The sequence below is a fragment of the Neomonachus schauinslandi genome, chromosome 13 (assembly GCF_002201575.2).
Source record: "Neomonachus schauinslandi chromosome 13, ASM220157v2, whole genome shotgun sequence".
Classification (NCBI taxonomy): Eukaryota; Metazoa; Chordata; class Mammalia; order Carnivora; family Phocidae; genus Neomonachus; species Neomonachus schauinslandi.
The window spans coordinates 43,879,720-43,896,355 of NC_058415.1; the positions used below are offsets into that span (position 1 = coordinate 43,879,720).

The window sequence follows — 16,636 nt, forward strand, 5'->3', positions numbered from 1 at the left end:
CATGAACCCCTAGAGAGAGCAGAGCCCATGTACATGAGCATGCATTAACAACACTGGACAGAGCACCATTGTTTTGATATCTTTCTGTTTTCACAGGTGCCATAGAATGATTTTATGAGTCTTCACATGACCCATGCCATAGAAAGACAAATATAGCTATAGTTTTGCTGAATCCAGGTTTAAAGCTCCTTGTGCAAATAAAAACACAATTTCTAAATCAGTCCAAAGCAAAGCCCAACATCTTGAATTCTATATAAACTCCCTTTTATTTCCCTTCTTCTAGCCTGTTTTCTTCAATATCATTGCCTCCATTTTAAATATCATCAGCTGATAAATCAGTTGGCAGAGCTCTGTAACAGTTCGTTCTAATATTGAGGATAACAAATCATAGCTATAAAACTTTTCAGAAGAGAAGACAACAAACTGTTTTTCATTTAGAAGGTGGTGTAGGCATGAGTAAAAATACTAGGGTTAGCTCAAATATAACTGCAAAGTCAATTTCAATGATTTCTTAATTAACTGCTCTTAGATGTATATCCAAAGTTATTAGAAGAACTTTGGAAGGTTGGAATTCTTTAAAAATATAGTTCTTTGAAAAAGAAAATTCGCTTAATTACTAGACACAAGAATTATTGGAAAGAGATCACATGATTATAATAAAAGATAGGATCAGTCTTTTTCAGTTTGTCTGTCAGAAGAAGGCAGAAAAGAAGGGAAGTTTCTCTAACTTGGAAAAACAGGGAGAAAAGTTTAACATCAGTACTCATTCCATTTTTCTGTGAGAGCTGTGGGATTTTGACTTTCCTCAAAAGGCAGCATCCAGTTTCATGAATATTGTTATTTTATGGGAATGCCCATCCATACACAATGAAAATCTAGCCGTGAAAATGAGTACAAAAACTTTAATCATACAGATAAATATAGAAAATTTAGTCATGTAAGATAAACAAGTAAATTAGTATGCCAAAGGTTTTCTCTCTGGGAATAGAAATCTATCTTTCATAGCTTTGTTTCCCATTGTCTTTTAAATTTAATTTCTCTCATGTATCCTCGTACCTTTCAGTCATTTCTTCAGAAACTACCCTCTTTATCACTCCCTCTTATTTATGATGATCTCCAGTCAGTGCTGTTTTTATCTGTCTGATCCATAGTATACCGAGCTCACCCGTTTTACCCAAAAGCTTAGATTTGCTAGCCATCTAAAAAGAATATATTATGTCATGCTATATCAGAGAATGAGATTAAAACTGAAGCCTTTATTTATTTATTTAAATACAAATATCAACATTTACATCAAATGTGGATATATAAATATACACCCATCCATCTCTCCCAGGGATACATAGAGAATACATGAGTTCCTTCCGTATTCAAAAGAGAGACTTCCTATCATCTGTCAGTTGCAAAATAAGTATCTTCTGCTCCTGCCCTACCATGTTCTGTACCAGGGTGACAGCTGTGTATTGAGCTCTCTCTGTCTCCCACTCCTGATGGAGGGTCTTTTATAAGAGCCCTTTTATCTGAGACCAATTTGTCATAAGTCTTCCACAAGCCAGGGGACGCTGCAAGAAAATCTTGCCAATTGGAAGCTTTAGTTGAAATCAGTGAGGTAGTTTAGTGTAGTTTATTAGAGTCCGTGAGGCCTCTGGGGTCCTCCACACAGCCTATAGTATCATTTCTTGTGAATCCATTAGCTATACACCCTCCAAAGTCATTTCTTATGGCTCATTTAGGCTCTATCTCTGAATCTCACGAGTTTCCCAGGGCACTAGATATACTAACAACAGTCACGACCATCACAACCACCGCTATAATATCGGTTAACATAATATCACATTACTATAGACCACAAAAACGATTTTTCATTTCTTTTTATCTATTTTAACTGCCCTGCCTTTATTTTGGTAGGAAACTTGCTTTTTTTTTTTTTTAAGATTTTATTTATTTATTTGACAGAGAGAGACACAGCGAGAGAGGGAACACAAGCAGGGGGAGTGGGAGAGGGAGAAGCAGGCTTCCTGCCGAGCAGGGAGCCCGATGTGGGGCTTGATCCCAGGACCCTGGGATCATGACCTGAGCCGAAGGCAGACGCTTAACAACTAAGCCACCCAGGCGCCCCAGAAACTTGCTTTTGTTGCTAGTTGCCTACTGTATTCGCTAGTTCTCCCTCCCTTTATAACAATAACCCAGTGACTGCTTTCTAGATATTTACTAAAATCTTTAGATATGCCAAGAGAAGAAACCTATTTGCTAATGCACATGCCAGAGTTTTGTCGATCCCCAGGTACAGACTCTTACACAGAGCTCTCTCTTTCATCAGGAGTGAGACAGTAACTGTAATTGCTTGCTGAGCATCTGGAAGTAACATTAATAAGGATGATAATAATGACCTCATAGGATGTATAATTTGGGGGATTAAAGAACATTTACAAGCTTATTGTGTCATAGTTAATGATGAGGTGCCAAGTTTTCTTGCCACCACCCTTCCCAGTGGTATTTCCTGCTTGGTCAGAGAACTAATTATAGTAAACGGTGCCCTTTCAAAGAACTTGCCCCATCCTCACTCATATGCTAGTATAAAGATACTAAACTGTTGTAGTGTTGTTTTCAGAGACAATTTATTAATGTTGTTTTGCATTTGTCTAACAAAATTTGTATAATGTAATCATTTAGTGTTTATTTTATTGTGTGTACCTTCTACTCAGAGGGTTGGCATTATTGTTCCTAACAGTGACGGATACAAGCAGATCATGCCTTATGACCTCTACCATCCCCTTCCTCGGTACGTAAATCAACCATCCTGATGCTAGAATTAGTAAATCAGCCTTCTGCTTCTTTTATATATCTATGTAGATGTAGATTGTGTGTTTTTCTGTAAAAGTAAGATGGTAGATAGTATATTTTGCAACCCATCGTGAGCTCTGCTTCTGGATAGTACTGGGCTGCTCAGACTCTAAGCTTGTCATTTAAGAACCGTTTTAAGATAGGATCTTATGACATTGAAGCGGACACAGTCATTGACTCTGATTAGATAGAGTGTATGGGTTATGTTGTGTCTTTGTTTCACTCCCTTTGTCCTCTTCTGTTTCTCTGCAGTAGGACCCTAAGCATTAAAGCCCTGTTGCTAACTCTTAAGCAAACACAGCCTGAAGTATTATCACAGTACCGCAAATGTGGGATTCCAGATGTCGTACTACTCTGCAGAGGGGCTTTAAAGATCCTCTTTGTGTTCCAAAGAAATTATAATTGTGGACCAAAAGGCAATGTTTTCCCATCCTTATTGTTCAGAACATTTGGGGGACATTTTTTTTTTTCCAAAACATCCAATTCCATGTGCTGTGTTGCTCTTTTAAAGGACAGTCTTTTTTTTTTTTTTAACTAGAAAAAAAAATGAAAATGAGGAACTGTTAAGGGAACTTGTTCTCTTTATTGATATATTCATACGAAAACTGGAGAGGCTGAAAAATATGCTAGCTCCTGAGTGTATGGTCTGCCACATTGGAAACAGCTCCCCAGGCAGCAGAAATTAGAATCGGGCTTGACGGAAACCCTGTGCTAGGAGACGCCTTTGCTCACTTGGACTCTAGGATGGGAGTCCTCTTTGCTCACTTGGACTCTAGGGCATCAGCTGCTATCTGGAACCCAGAGTTTCCATCAGATCGCAAATAGTACAAATAACCCATGGCAGTTTTCTGAATCTCAAACTGAACAAAGCCTAGAAAATAATTTTATTCTGAACTGCAAAATAAAACAAAGTTTGATTGAAAATCTCCAAAAGCTTCATGAAATGGAATCCAAACAGGGGCCCTTGAGGTCATTGAGTTCAGCTCCCCAGAAATGCTTCCCTGTCCTACTCCTTCCGAGCAATCACACCCTTACACCCTACATTTATACACGTATGTGTTTACACAAATATACATATATGCGTATTTAGTGCATATGTATTCCCACATCGGTATACACACAGATATTTAGATCAATACATGTACAGCTTTGCACAGTGGCAGTATCGTAGCCAATGAGGTTTATCCGAGGCACGATTATTGCTAATAGATTAATACATGTACACCAGCACAAGCTGTCATCCAGCCTCTACTTCCAGTGACTGGTAGAGAACTCAAGTTTCACCATCCTAATGGGAGCATGTAGAGAGGGGCATTGGATTTATACTCCATACAGCTATTTGGGGGTATTTTTTAAGTTCTTCCACTAAGGGGTTACCTTATTAATCAGCTCCCTCCCACTTTTCTATGACTATATTGATAAAGATGATAAATGACTTTAGGATGCTACTGATAGATCATTTTGCTGGCCTGATCCAGAACCAAACGTCTATAGTAAATGCTTCTTGAAAAAAGAAATGGAATGAAAATATAACAAGGCTAATCTAACTGAACCAAGATTTCATTTGATTTCAGTTTCCGTATCTGTAGAATAAGTATCCACAGGACACACGTATCTGTTTATGGGAAGGCCATATATTTTACAATAAAAGCAAAGCTGGGTGTCAGGGTGAGCAACGTCAAGTTTATGTTTTTCTTGTAATACCACTCCTAAGTTTCTTTCATATCTATGATCTCTCTTATTTATATTTCTCTGGTATGACTAATGCCTGTCTTAGGTTAAACTTCATTTCTTATACATCTGATTTCCCCCAAATGCCAAAAGCCCAGTATTCTCAATGATAGATTGAAATGAGCCTCCTTAATGTTATCCTTAATGTTATCCAATGTACACATTGGCCTGTCGTGCATCACAATGGAAAAGGGCAATCGCAAATAAACAGACTGTATTTCATACTCCTTGCACTTCTGTTACTGAGCTAATTCTAAAGTTAGATATTCTGCTTAATTGGTAAAATCTTAGTAAATGGAAGAATTTCTGCAAATATGTTTTTACAAGAAGACTGGAGTCTCAAAAATGACCCAAAGTTAAGAACTGAGGCTCAAAAATGATTCTCAAATGGCAGCTACCTTCTGATCAAGGCAGAAGGCTTTACATATTGATTATTTAAATAGGTTTTAGACCACAAGTGTAGATACAAAGCCCAGTTAATGAATTTTTAGATTTTTTTTCTTGCTTTCAGTCTTTGGAACACATACATGAACATAATAGAAGAATGGAGTCTTATTAATTCATAATTAAAATATACAAATTTTCCACATCACTCTTAGTTTTGAGAATTTCTTAAACTAAACACACTACATGTTTAAAAAATTAAAGGCCATTGGAGTTAAAATATGTGATAAATGAACTCATTTTTTATTCTTCCAGGAGAGGAATCTTGGATATGTGCTTTTTTCCCCGCTCCCCACCCCGCACCAAGCACTTACCTGGTCCTTGTTTTAAGATATTCTAACTGATGCCTTCTCTCAGCTTTTATTATACTTTCTTTGAAGCACTCAGACATGTTTTGCCTTGAAATTCCACATAACCCTATTATTATGTCAGGATTCACACAATAATTTTTCACATATAGAACTATAGTGGTAAGATGGATCCATACTAAAAATTCTTAGAATAATATTAGCATCATTTGTCTTTCCATGATCACTGACACTGAAAAGGATACTTATTACTGTTTGTGAAATTACGCTATGGGTCAGGTCCAAATGTTGAGACAGAAATTAATCACTCTGTCTTTAGAAGGGTAAAGTTTAGGTACGTTAGAGTACCAGTTAGGAAGTGTGCTCTTTTTATGGCATCTTAATGTTCTAAGAGATTAAATGTACATTCAAAAACATAGTCCCACTTCACTGTCAGATCAAATCTAACATGAATGTGTACTTATATATTCAGCCCGATTTCATTGGGAATCAGACCCATTATCCATATCCAGAGGGAAGCTCTCCAGGTATTTACATGGAGATAAATGAGAATTGGTCTTACCTTTTGGAAGAGAGGCCCTCTACAGAGCTGCTTCATTCTCTTGAAAGGGCTCAGCAAGTCTCCTAAGGGCTAAACAGAGGGCCTCAGTTTCCCCCAATAGCATTTTCTTTTGTCTCTCCTGGGGAAATATGCATAGGAAAATATTGTACTTGGCAGCATGTTTAAGCTGTTGGTAGTAGAGAGAACAGTTGTTGCCTAGACTCAAACAGTGCAGAGAAAATGTGGAGGAAAATCCTCTGTTAACTGGGAAACACACAGTATCCAGGCTCATGCAGAAGAGAAGTCAGGTTCCCAATATACATGAAATCCTACTTATGGGATAATTGATGTCTCCACAATATGCCCATACAATATATTTACATTTAACTTTTCAAGTAGATCAACTTGGTGACATTTAGTTTATCTCTCATTAAAATTATCTCTCTCCTAATTCTAAGAGAAATCTTAAAGTTCCTTTGCATTCCTCATCCACAAGCAGAATATATGCAAGAAAGACAAGCTCAGTCCCAATATTTCTATTTTTAAAAATTCTACATTCTCTAAATCTTCAGGAGGAGAGAAAAGAATCAGGCAAAGATATCTCTCTGCATCTGGTCCCAAATGCTTCAGAGCTGTGTAGAGATCTAAAAAACCCGATGGAATTCTCTTAAATGTTATTGATAATATTATAATTTTCTCCCTTACGGAACTGTATCTTTAGATTCCAATGCCATCGGCCTTCCAACCCAAACCAAACTTTCTTCACAATTCCAATAGTTCTTTATCAGGGGAAAGCTGACTGCCAGTATCCCTCATCAGTTAGGGAATGAGAAGATAATGCCTCACATTATTACTTTTGCTCCTTAGTGTAATGATGGCCTAGTTTGAACATCAGAATTGTGCTGCACCCATGTAGTCCCAAAGCGGATGATTGTAGAAACAGGGGAGAGGGAATGAATGTTTGGTTTACCTTGATCATTCATGAGCTTCTCATGTAAAAGTATCCAGAAGCTAAGTGATAAAGTATTGCATTGAAAATAGAAAGTATCGGCTCAGGTACAAACTATTAGCGTTAAGTGAGTAATCAGTTTTAATCTTGACAAAGATATTTAATGGGATTTAGTAAATATATATATAACATAGATACAGTATATATATTTACAAAGTATGAAATAATATAAATATTATACACAGAATATATATTCAAACTATAGGGAGAGGGACTGACTAGCCCTCTTTGGAGTAGGTTACAGACAGCAAGGATAGCCCTGAGGACAGCTCTCCAAACAGTAATTTCTTACATTTGCTGAGAGCTTCAAGGTTTCCAGAGCACTTTTGCCAACATTGAATCTTTCACTCTCACTCAGCAGATTTTAGGCACTAGACGGCTTTCAGATCTCTTGACTGTAGCCTCTCAGAACCCGATTGCCGCAATAGGCACTGGGAACGGGGTTGGTCGGAAAGGTCACTGAGGAGGTTTGGCAATGTGCATGTCCGCCCTGATGACTCCCCTTGCTTCTGTAGGTGGGAGGCCACCCCGTGGACCGCGTGCTCCTCCTCGTGTGGGGGGGGGCATCCAGAGCCGGGCAGTTTCCTGTGTGGAGGAGGACATCCAGGGGCATGTCACCTCAGTGGAAGAGTGGAAATGCATGTACACCCCTAAGATGCCCATCGTGCAGCCCTGCAACATTTTTGACTGTCCTAAATGGCTGGCACAGGAGTGGTCTCCGGTAACTGTGCCCTCTTTCTTTGTTCATTAGGAGAGTAAGTCCACTCTTCCCTCTCATCGTCATGACCCCACCGGCTACCCTGTGCAGCTCCCCACTTCTCTTGAGGTGTACCGGGTTAGCTCCTGATGTAGGCACGCCCCAAATCCAGCATAGCCAAAAGTAAATGAGTAAATATGCATTAACTTCAAGTTACTTCGAGAAGCCTCTATCACTCATAACATTCCCTCAAGTGGCAAAGAGAGGCAAGTGTCTGTCAGGAGTCATTGAGGCCAAATGACTGATCCTAAATGTCCAGAAGCTGCTCTGATGATAGAGCTCAGTAGACCACGGTTTGGTTTTATTTTTTATTTCTTATACTTTGTCTACATCCAAAAAGGGTTTGAGTAGATTCCAATTAAAACTATCTGTATTATTCATTGGAAAAAAAAATATGAAATGGAAATGGCGAAATAATTAGAATGAGGATGAAGTAGGATAATTAAAAGCAGAACATTCTAGAACGTTAGGAAAACTGTTGCAGCAGCTTAAAGAATATGTTACTTGGGGTTTCCTGGCTGCTACTGCAAAAGGTTTGAAATGGCAAAAGAGATAGAAAGTTGAGGAGGTAAGCCACTGTGCCCCGAGCCACAGAGACGGCAAAAGACTTCTCACTTCACTATGTGGCTTTGGGGCAGCAGGATCAGAGCTGTGACGTTTCTCTCCATCTAGACTTGCTCCCTGGCGTCTAGAAGCACTGGAGGTGCCGTCTACATCTGGCCGTTGAATCAACTCCCTGAAACATTTTTGACCATGTCAGTATAATCAATTGGATCAGCCATGCTGCAATATAAATTTACTATGATGGCAGTTTGCAAAGTGTTAATGTCTATATGGGAGCTAGCAAAGTGACTAAATACAATTAAAATGCAGTGTTAGTGATCAAAAATGAGCACACTCTACAGTTTCTTTTCTTCTTCTTTTCGCTGCTTGGTTTGGGACTTGGCACGCAGTGGGTGCTTAAGGAATGTTGCCTAACTAATCTAAATCTGAGAAACTGAAAGTGATTTAATTTTCAGCCAGCTTCACCCTAAATAGCCAAATAGAACAAAGACTCCATGAATGGTAAGAAATGGTACAAATCCACCGGGAGTCCTTATCTAAAGGCAGCCCTTTAAAGAGTCTCAGGTGAGAAACGAGGCAAAGTAAACAAGGCTTTGCTATGAGTCTCCTCTCTCTTGCATTCTCCTTCCAGTGCACCGTGACATGTGGCCAGGGCCTCAGGTATCGGGTGGTCCTCTGCATCGACCATCGTGGAATGCACACAGGAGGTTGTAGCCCCAAAACGAAGCCCCACATAAAAGAGGAATGTGTCATACCCACTCCCTGCTATAAACCCAAAGGTAACTCAACAGGTGCTCTGTTACCAGTCTTTTCATTGTTATGTGTCTTCGGGGACTGTTTGAAACTCCGTGGGATATTTTTAAATATCCCGAGTGTTCTTAGTAACTCTTTTGTGTAGCTTAGACTCTACTAAGCAGACTTAACTCTTTCTAAAAATCTTTCCACTCCTTTTGCTTGCAAATTGTTCTTAAGTACTACATATTTACATAATTCTCTCCTGGATCGTAAAGCTGTTTGAAGACTGTTGCTGAAAAGTATCAGCTACATCTGCTTAAAAGGAGATATTATAGAGATGTTGGAGAAATACGTGTGTGATTTACTAGTCACATTTCTTGCTGTTAAAAATAATGCAGTGAATCCAAGAGTGTCTACTTTGGGAAGCATCAAGTACATTAGGAGGCTTCATACTTCAAATTGCTGAAACAGAAAGGCGTTGCTTCTTATATTGAAAATTAAAACATTAATACGAGACTAGATTCCAGAATCATAATTTGAAATGGAAATCTGAAATAAATCAGAATTTAACAGATACTGCAAATAATTTATAAAAAGCGAATTTTAGAAAATTTCTACTGAGTGAGGAAGATTTATTATAATTATACAGGGTCTCTCAGATTGGCATGAATGCTAACTGGACTTCTTTGCTGATATTGCTATCATCCATGTCAAGGAACTAGAAAATGCCAAAGTCACAAACCAATCAGAAGTAGAGAACTCCTTATTATAAGCTATCCTATTATCAATATTAAATATGATTCCCTTTTGCTTCTTTTTTTAATTATGTTCAGTTAGCCACTGTATAGTACATAGTTAGTCCCTGATACAGTGTTCAGTGATTCATTAGTTAAGTATAATACCCAGTGCTCATCACAGCACATGCCCTCTTCAATACCCATCACCCTGTTACCCCCTCCTCTCACCCTCCCCCACTGAAACCCCCCAATTGTTTCTCGGGGTCCATAGTCTCTCATGGTTCATCTCCCTCTCTGATTTCTCCCCCTTTGGATTTCCTCCCTTCCCTTTGCTTCTTAATTTATTTCTCTAACCATTACATTCCTCGGAAAATCAGCCACAGTGTAGCGCTTTATTTACTATAGGTTGCCCTTGGTGGGAGTGAATGGTGTCATGAAATCTAAATGATATAATGGAAATAAAAACAAAAATACCCAAAACCCTGATACATTGTAATAAATGCGTCTCTCTCTCTCTCTCTCTCTCTCTCTCTCTGAGACTCAGTGTCCTCATCTGTAAAATGGGGCTAATAATAGTAACTACCTCAGAGATCACGTGAGTATTACATGAGAAATAGTGCAGACAGGGTGCTCAGCTCACTGCCTGGAATATAGTCAGTTCTCCACACATGCGATCTTCAACTCCTGACTATCATCAGCATCCTCAGATGCGGGAGGAAGAGGCCACCAGTACCTCTGACAGGATCCGCTTCAAATAGACAATAAAGTATCGCAGGCCTAATGGTACCAGCTGAACGGTTCCTCACTGAAACAGAAATGGCTCACCCTGTCAGATATGGCGAGGCTGACTGAGTCACTCAGTCAGGAGATGTGGGCTAGCTGTAAAATGATGTTTGTGTGGGTACCATGATCACCGTGTTTAAGTGTTAGCAGATCCTTCTGGCCTTAGCAGTATTATGTTTCTCACTCGCTTTGTTTTCTGACTAAAAGAAAAGGAGTGATGCCCCTAACTTAAAATAGTCAATTATTTATTAGCTCTGTCTTTACCAAGCCACTTCGGAGAAAGAAAAGCAGTTTGTGGTTAACTATCAAGAATAAAATCTGGATTTTCACAACTAAGTAGTGAGTCTGGCTCTCTAAACATCATTAAAATGCCATATAATTCTATGGTGTATGCATATAGAGACATATTTCTTTCATCTTTACAATTATATGTCATAAAATGGTGATAGAGCTTCACTGGCTCATACTATAAAGGCAAATATGCCTATAAATGACCCTAATAAATGTGTCAAAATGGGAATCTTGGCACTTACTTCTGTAGGGGCAGTTAGAACCTCTGTCTTTCTTTTTCTCCTTCACAGTTTTTTTTTTTTTTCCAGGAAGCAGTTAGGAAGCTTGTCCTGAATTGTGTGGCCAAAAGCTAGATAAATAGGTGACGCAGTCAAATTATGGGTTATGGACCCTCGATTGCTCATATTCCAACTGTCTGTGAGCCCTGGGGTGGCGCAGAATGAGTCGGAGATCTAAAGCAGTGTTTTGTGAATTTCAGAGTGGCAGTTTTGTTTGTTTGTGACAATATGGCGTAGATCACACTTCTCCCAAAGGAAAAAAGAAAAACATGTCAGAATTTATTAAAGGATTACAGTATAATTTATTGCACTTCATGTTTGTCTTAAAAGATAAATATTGTTCTATCTTTTTAACAGGAAATAGTGAAGAGATACTTTGATGACTCTTCATATACATGTCAAGCCAGTGTTCCTAGAGTTACGACTTTCATAATAAAAAAACTCTCCTTTGCTCTTCCACGTAATAAAAGGGAAACATAAAAACTAGTAGACTGGTATTACTAAACATTTTAAAATATTCTTTTTTCTTGATATAACCATCATCAGAAGGAAAAATTTACCTAAAAACTTATCATTTGTGGTTATCAACATGGTTTCTAGGTAGTGCAAAATCAGGAACTGGTGAGGAGATTAAAGAATTTCCCTAAAATTCCAAATTGGTTCTAACCTCTTCTCTTTTATATGCATGCACTTAATTCTCAGAGAAGCTTCCAGTAGAGGCCAAGCTTCCATGGTACAAACAAGCTCAAGAGCTAGAAGAAGGAGCCGCTGTGTCAGAAGAGCCCTCGTAAGTTTTATTTATTTTTTTAATTTTTTATTGTTATGTTAATCACCATACATTACATCATTCGTTTTTGATATAGTGTTCCATGATTCACTGTTTCTGCATAACACCCAGTGCTCCATGCAGAACGTGCCCTCTTTAATATCCATCACCAGGCTAACCCATCCTCCCACCCCCCTCCCCTCTAGAACCCTCAGTTTGTTTTTCAGAGTCCATCGTCTCTCATGGTTCATCTCCCCCTCCGATTTTCCCCCCTTCATTCTTCCCCCCCACCGCTATCATCTTCTTCTTCTTCTTCTTTTTTCTTAACGTATATTGCATTATTTGTTTCAGAGGTACAGATCTATGATTCAACCGTCTTGCACAATTCACAGTGCTCACCAGAGCACATACCCTCCCCAATGTCTATCACCCAGCCACCCCATCCCTCCCACCCCCCACCACTCCAGCAACCCTCAGTTTGTTTCCTGAGATGAAGAATTCCTCATATCAGTGAGGTCATATGATACATGTCTTTCTCTGATTGACTTATTTCGCTCAGCACAACACCCTCCAGTTCCATCCACGTCATTGCAAATGGCAAGATCTCATTCCTTTTGATGGTTGCATAATATTCTATTGTATATATATACCACATCTTCTTTATCCATTCATCTGTCGATGGACATCTTGGCTCTTTCCACAGTTTGGCTATTGTGGACATTGCTGCTATAAACATCGGGGTGCACGTACCCCTTCGGATCCCTACATTTGTATCTTTGGGGTAAATACCCAGTAGTGCAATTGCTGGATCATAGGGTAGCTCTACTTTCAACTTTTTGAGGAACCTCCATACTGTTTTCCAGAGTGGTTGCACCAGCTTGCCTTCCCACCAACAGTGTAGGAGGGTTCCCCTTTCTCCGCATCCCCACCAACATCTGTCATTTCCTGACTTGTTAATTTTAGCCATTCTGACTGGTGTGAGGTGGTATCTCATTGAGGTTTTAATTTGGATTTCCCTGATGCCGAGCGATTTTGAGCACTTTTTCATGTGTGAGCCCTCGTAAGTTTTAAAACCACAAGATGTTTTGCTTTTGAAACTGACTGGTTTTAAGAACGTAGTGTCTCACTGAATGTGGCTTCCCTGGGTTTTGAATCAGATGTAATCCTCTTGCCAAGGGTCAAAATGAGCCTTTGGGGCTCTCACATTAGAGATTTATCAGTTCCCAAGTGTTTCTCAAAATGCGTGATTGCATTTTTTGCTCTCTAAATACTTTTCAGTTTTGAAGTAAGAAAATGAAGGGGGAGCGTCTCCCCCTCTTCTTCAAAATCTGACCTCCTCTTTTCTAAGAGGTGAAAGGTGAGAAGGCCCAGGCTCCCTCTGATGATGTGATGTGATTTGATGTGAAAGTCTGGGCAGCTTTTCACATTCCTTATATCCCAGCTTTGCAGTATAGCCACTCACAAAAAGTAAAGCGTAGATAAAATATATCTGTGGGCAAAGGAAGTATATTAGCTTTTCTTCTCCCTTTCTTACTGCGATTGAGATCAAATGGACACCAATCTTTGCCCCACTTGATCACGGTCCCTTACCTGCTCAGTTTTATCAAGGCCATGAAATTTGCAAGACTACCAGGCATGGATTTTTCAGATGCTTCAAAAGAGGAAACAAGGAAGAAAGACAAACATTGATTGATTGATTGATTGATTGATTAGTAACTATATATCAATTGTACTAGATACGTATATCTGTTGCATCATTTTTAAAAATAAGGGAAAGCACTTTAATGATCAGTTTATTTATGATCAAAGCAGTTTCTCAGAGTGAAGATTTTCTGGATTAATTTATTTAATATAAGCCCTAGGCTCTGTGCTCTGCATTGGTGCATAAGACATGTTACTCACCCTCCAGGAGCTCAGAGTATAGCATGTAAGGTATGAAATGGTTTCCAGATTCAACCCGTAGTTTAAATTTCATCAGAGATATAAATTAACAGTGTAATCTATATATTCAAAAGCAACTTAGAATTTTCTCAGATCCATCCTGTTTGGATCTAAATCTGATATGGTGTGCCAGACCACAAATTGTGTCCCCGAATCACACCTTCAACAGCAAAAGATTGAAAAAGAATTTCAAAATCCAGATTGGTACAACCAAAGTTCATTTGTAAAGAAATGCAATTTGTTTTTCAGTCACTTGGTTTCATGTTAGGCAATGCATTTCTGACTTAAAAGGACAATAAGCAAAACCTACATTATTTTTGTACTATGAAGTTACCACAGCACCTTTTTCTACTTTTTGAAAAAATGACTTAAAAAAAAAAAAAGCCATTAACCACCGCAGAACTTTGGAGGAAAGTCAGTGTTTAAAGATCACAGTGCAACCTTTACATGAATATATGAAGGCTTAAAGCTTTTTGTTTCTCTCCTGCTAGTACCTGGCTGGACTGGCCTCCTTGCTGCTAGAAAGGAAGTAAGCAGTTTATTTTGGAGGGGGATTAGCTCTTTATCCACTAAGGTCCCATTTAAGGCACAGAAAGATGCCGTGTAATTGGAGCTAGTTGTTCCTTATACGTATTCTTAGGTTAGATACATTTAAAACCAGACATGTATTATTCTACTTAAATAAACTCTGCTCTCCTGTACACAATATTTTGTCATTTGGTCTAAAGCATAATCCTATATACAGTATCGCATTATAACCGATGCTAAATCATAGAATAAAGTTGAAATTAAATCAAAACATCTTACATCAATAACTTAACATCTTTCCCGTTATTAGATACCTCTCAAATGAAAGTATTAAGTGGAGTTTAATGCCCCTGCAGAAAGATTACATAGACCCTTGCCAACCATGTTTTGTAACGAGCGTTTTCCACTAAAGGTCTGATTAAGATGCATTATGTTTAACTTTAATCTTAATAAAATCCCTAAAGTAGCTAACCACATAGTTTTCACCATTGAAACTATAGCCATATATTAGATTATTAAATTTTACTCTTGGTATAATGGAATTGCCATCTTGGCATGATTAATCTGAATTGAAGTAGATTGTAATTGGAGCGCTGGTGCCAGGTAAAGGAAATGTATACTAATATGCTCAGCACAATAATTATTTTTATACCAAAATGGAATAAGTGACAGCTGTAGAATAATATAATGAAAAGTATATGGTTTCCACATCTTAATGCACTTTACATGTTTAGCGCACTGAACCCTAGGAAAGGTCCTACATGTCACATTATTTTTTTGCTGATTTTGAATTTAAAAAACATAATTTTGCATGGTCTTAATTCTTTCTTTTTTAAACCACATAGACTAGTTTCTAAATGTATGCAGCAACCTATAATTACTCTCCATAGTATAATGAAAAAATGATATACTGTCAGCAAGTCCTTCCTTCCCCCCCCACCAAAGAGACTCACATTGCTTAAATTAAATAGTAATGTTTAGAAGCTGTGGCCGTCACTTCTGAGCTGCTCGGAGAAGCACGAGTCATGGTCTAGAACTATTATCTCTCACTTTGGCTCCAGCTAACAGAGTTCTGCAGTAAAAACGGTAAATATCATTTATTTCTCCTGATGTGAAATAAAAATACTATCACCAGCCTGTCTCATTAAACAATATAGGAAAACCAGTAGCTTAAAATCTTTAGCATATGGAGATACTGTCATTGAATATTAGATGGCTTGTGATAACGCCAAAATGAAAAAAAATAATAATAATTGATTAGCACTCTGGCCAGATATGTTGGAAAGTAACCATTCTAAGGTATGTTTAGGAAAAAAACTCTGATTAAAAAGTAAACACTGAACTTCCAAGAAATAACTAAAACTTTATAGAACAGAAGTGTGCACCGGTATGGTTGTTCCACTGAGCCAAATGCCATGCAGAAGATACACATGCAGATATCAGCCACATAGAATACCTGAAATAGGGTGCATGAGTGGCTTGGTTAAGCCGCTGACTTCGGCTCAGGTCATGATCCCAGGGTCCTGGGATCGAGTTCCGCATTGAGCTCCCTGCTCACTGGGGAGTCTGTCTTCTCCCTCTCCCTCTGCCCCTCCCCCCTGCTTGTCCGCGCTCTCTCTCTCTCTCTCACTCTCTCTCTAATAAATAATATCTTTAAATAATAAATAAAATCTTTTTAAAAATCAAAATAAATATATATATACATAAATAAATATAAATAAAACCTATTAAAAAGAATACCTGAAATAAGTATCGTGATTAGGTCACGTTATGGTAATGCCCTTAATATATTGAATTCATTGTATAAAGCTGCAGCTTTGTTCAGAAATACTTTTAGACGTTGACTGGTTTTCTTTCTAGCAACAGACAGGTTTATTTATGATGTATTTGATTCATACGGTGCAAAGGTAGGAATATTGTGGTGAATATCTTTTCATAATATTAAAAAAGTATTTCCTAACCTTCTTGGGAGAGTCATACCCTCTAAATTGATTTTTCACTAGTGGCCGTGGTTTGTCTTGATCCAGGCGCATGTTTGGTTTTTTGGGTTTTTTTGTTTTTTTATGTTATGTTAATCACCATACATTACATCATTAGTTTTTGATGTAGTGTTCCGTGACTCATTGTTTGTGCATATCACCCAGTGCTCCGTGCAGAACGTGCCCTCTTTAATACCCATCACCAGGCTAACCCATCCCCCCACCCCCCTCCCCTCTAGAACCCTCAGTTTGTTTCTCAGAGTCCAGAGTCTCTCATGGTTCGTCTCCCCCTCCGATTACCCCCCTTCATTCTTCCCCTCCTACTATCTTCTTTTTTTTTTTTTTTAACATACAACGTATTATTTGTTTCAGAGGTACAGGTCTGTGATTCAACAGTCTT

The 16,636-nt window shown here is 38.4% G+C and overlaps 1 protein-coding gene and 1 pseudogene across 1 annotated transcript in view; both read left to right on the forward strand.

Moving 5' to 3' along the window:
• ADAMTSL1 (ADAMTS like 1) overlaps positions 1 to 16,636 on the forward strand; it is a 376,366-nt gene that overhangs the window by 154,730 nt on the left and 205,000 nt on the right. Inside the window, 5 exon segments of the mRNA XM_044920766.1 lie at positions 2,732 to 2,782; positions 7,393 to 7,432; positions 7,434 to 7,598; positions 8,830 to 8,977; positions 11,725 to 11,809. Of these exon segments, the coding sequence (XP_044776701.1) occupies positions 2,732 to 2,782; positions 7,393 to 7,432; positions 7,434 to 7,598; positions 8,830 to 8,977; positions 11,725 to 11,809 (489 nt within the window).
• Positions 3,990 to 4,139, forward strand: LOC123326608 (annotated as a pseudogene).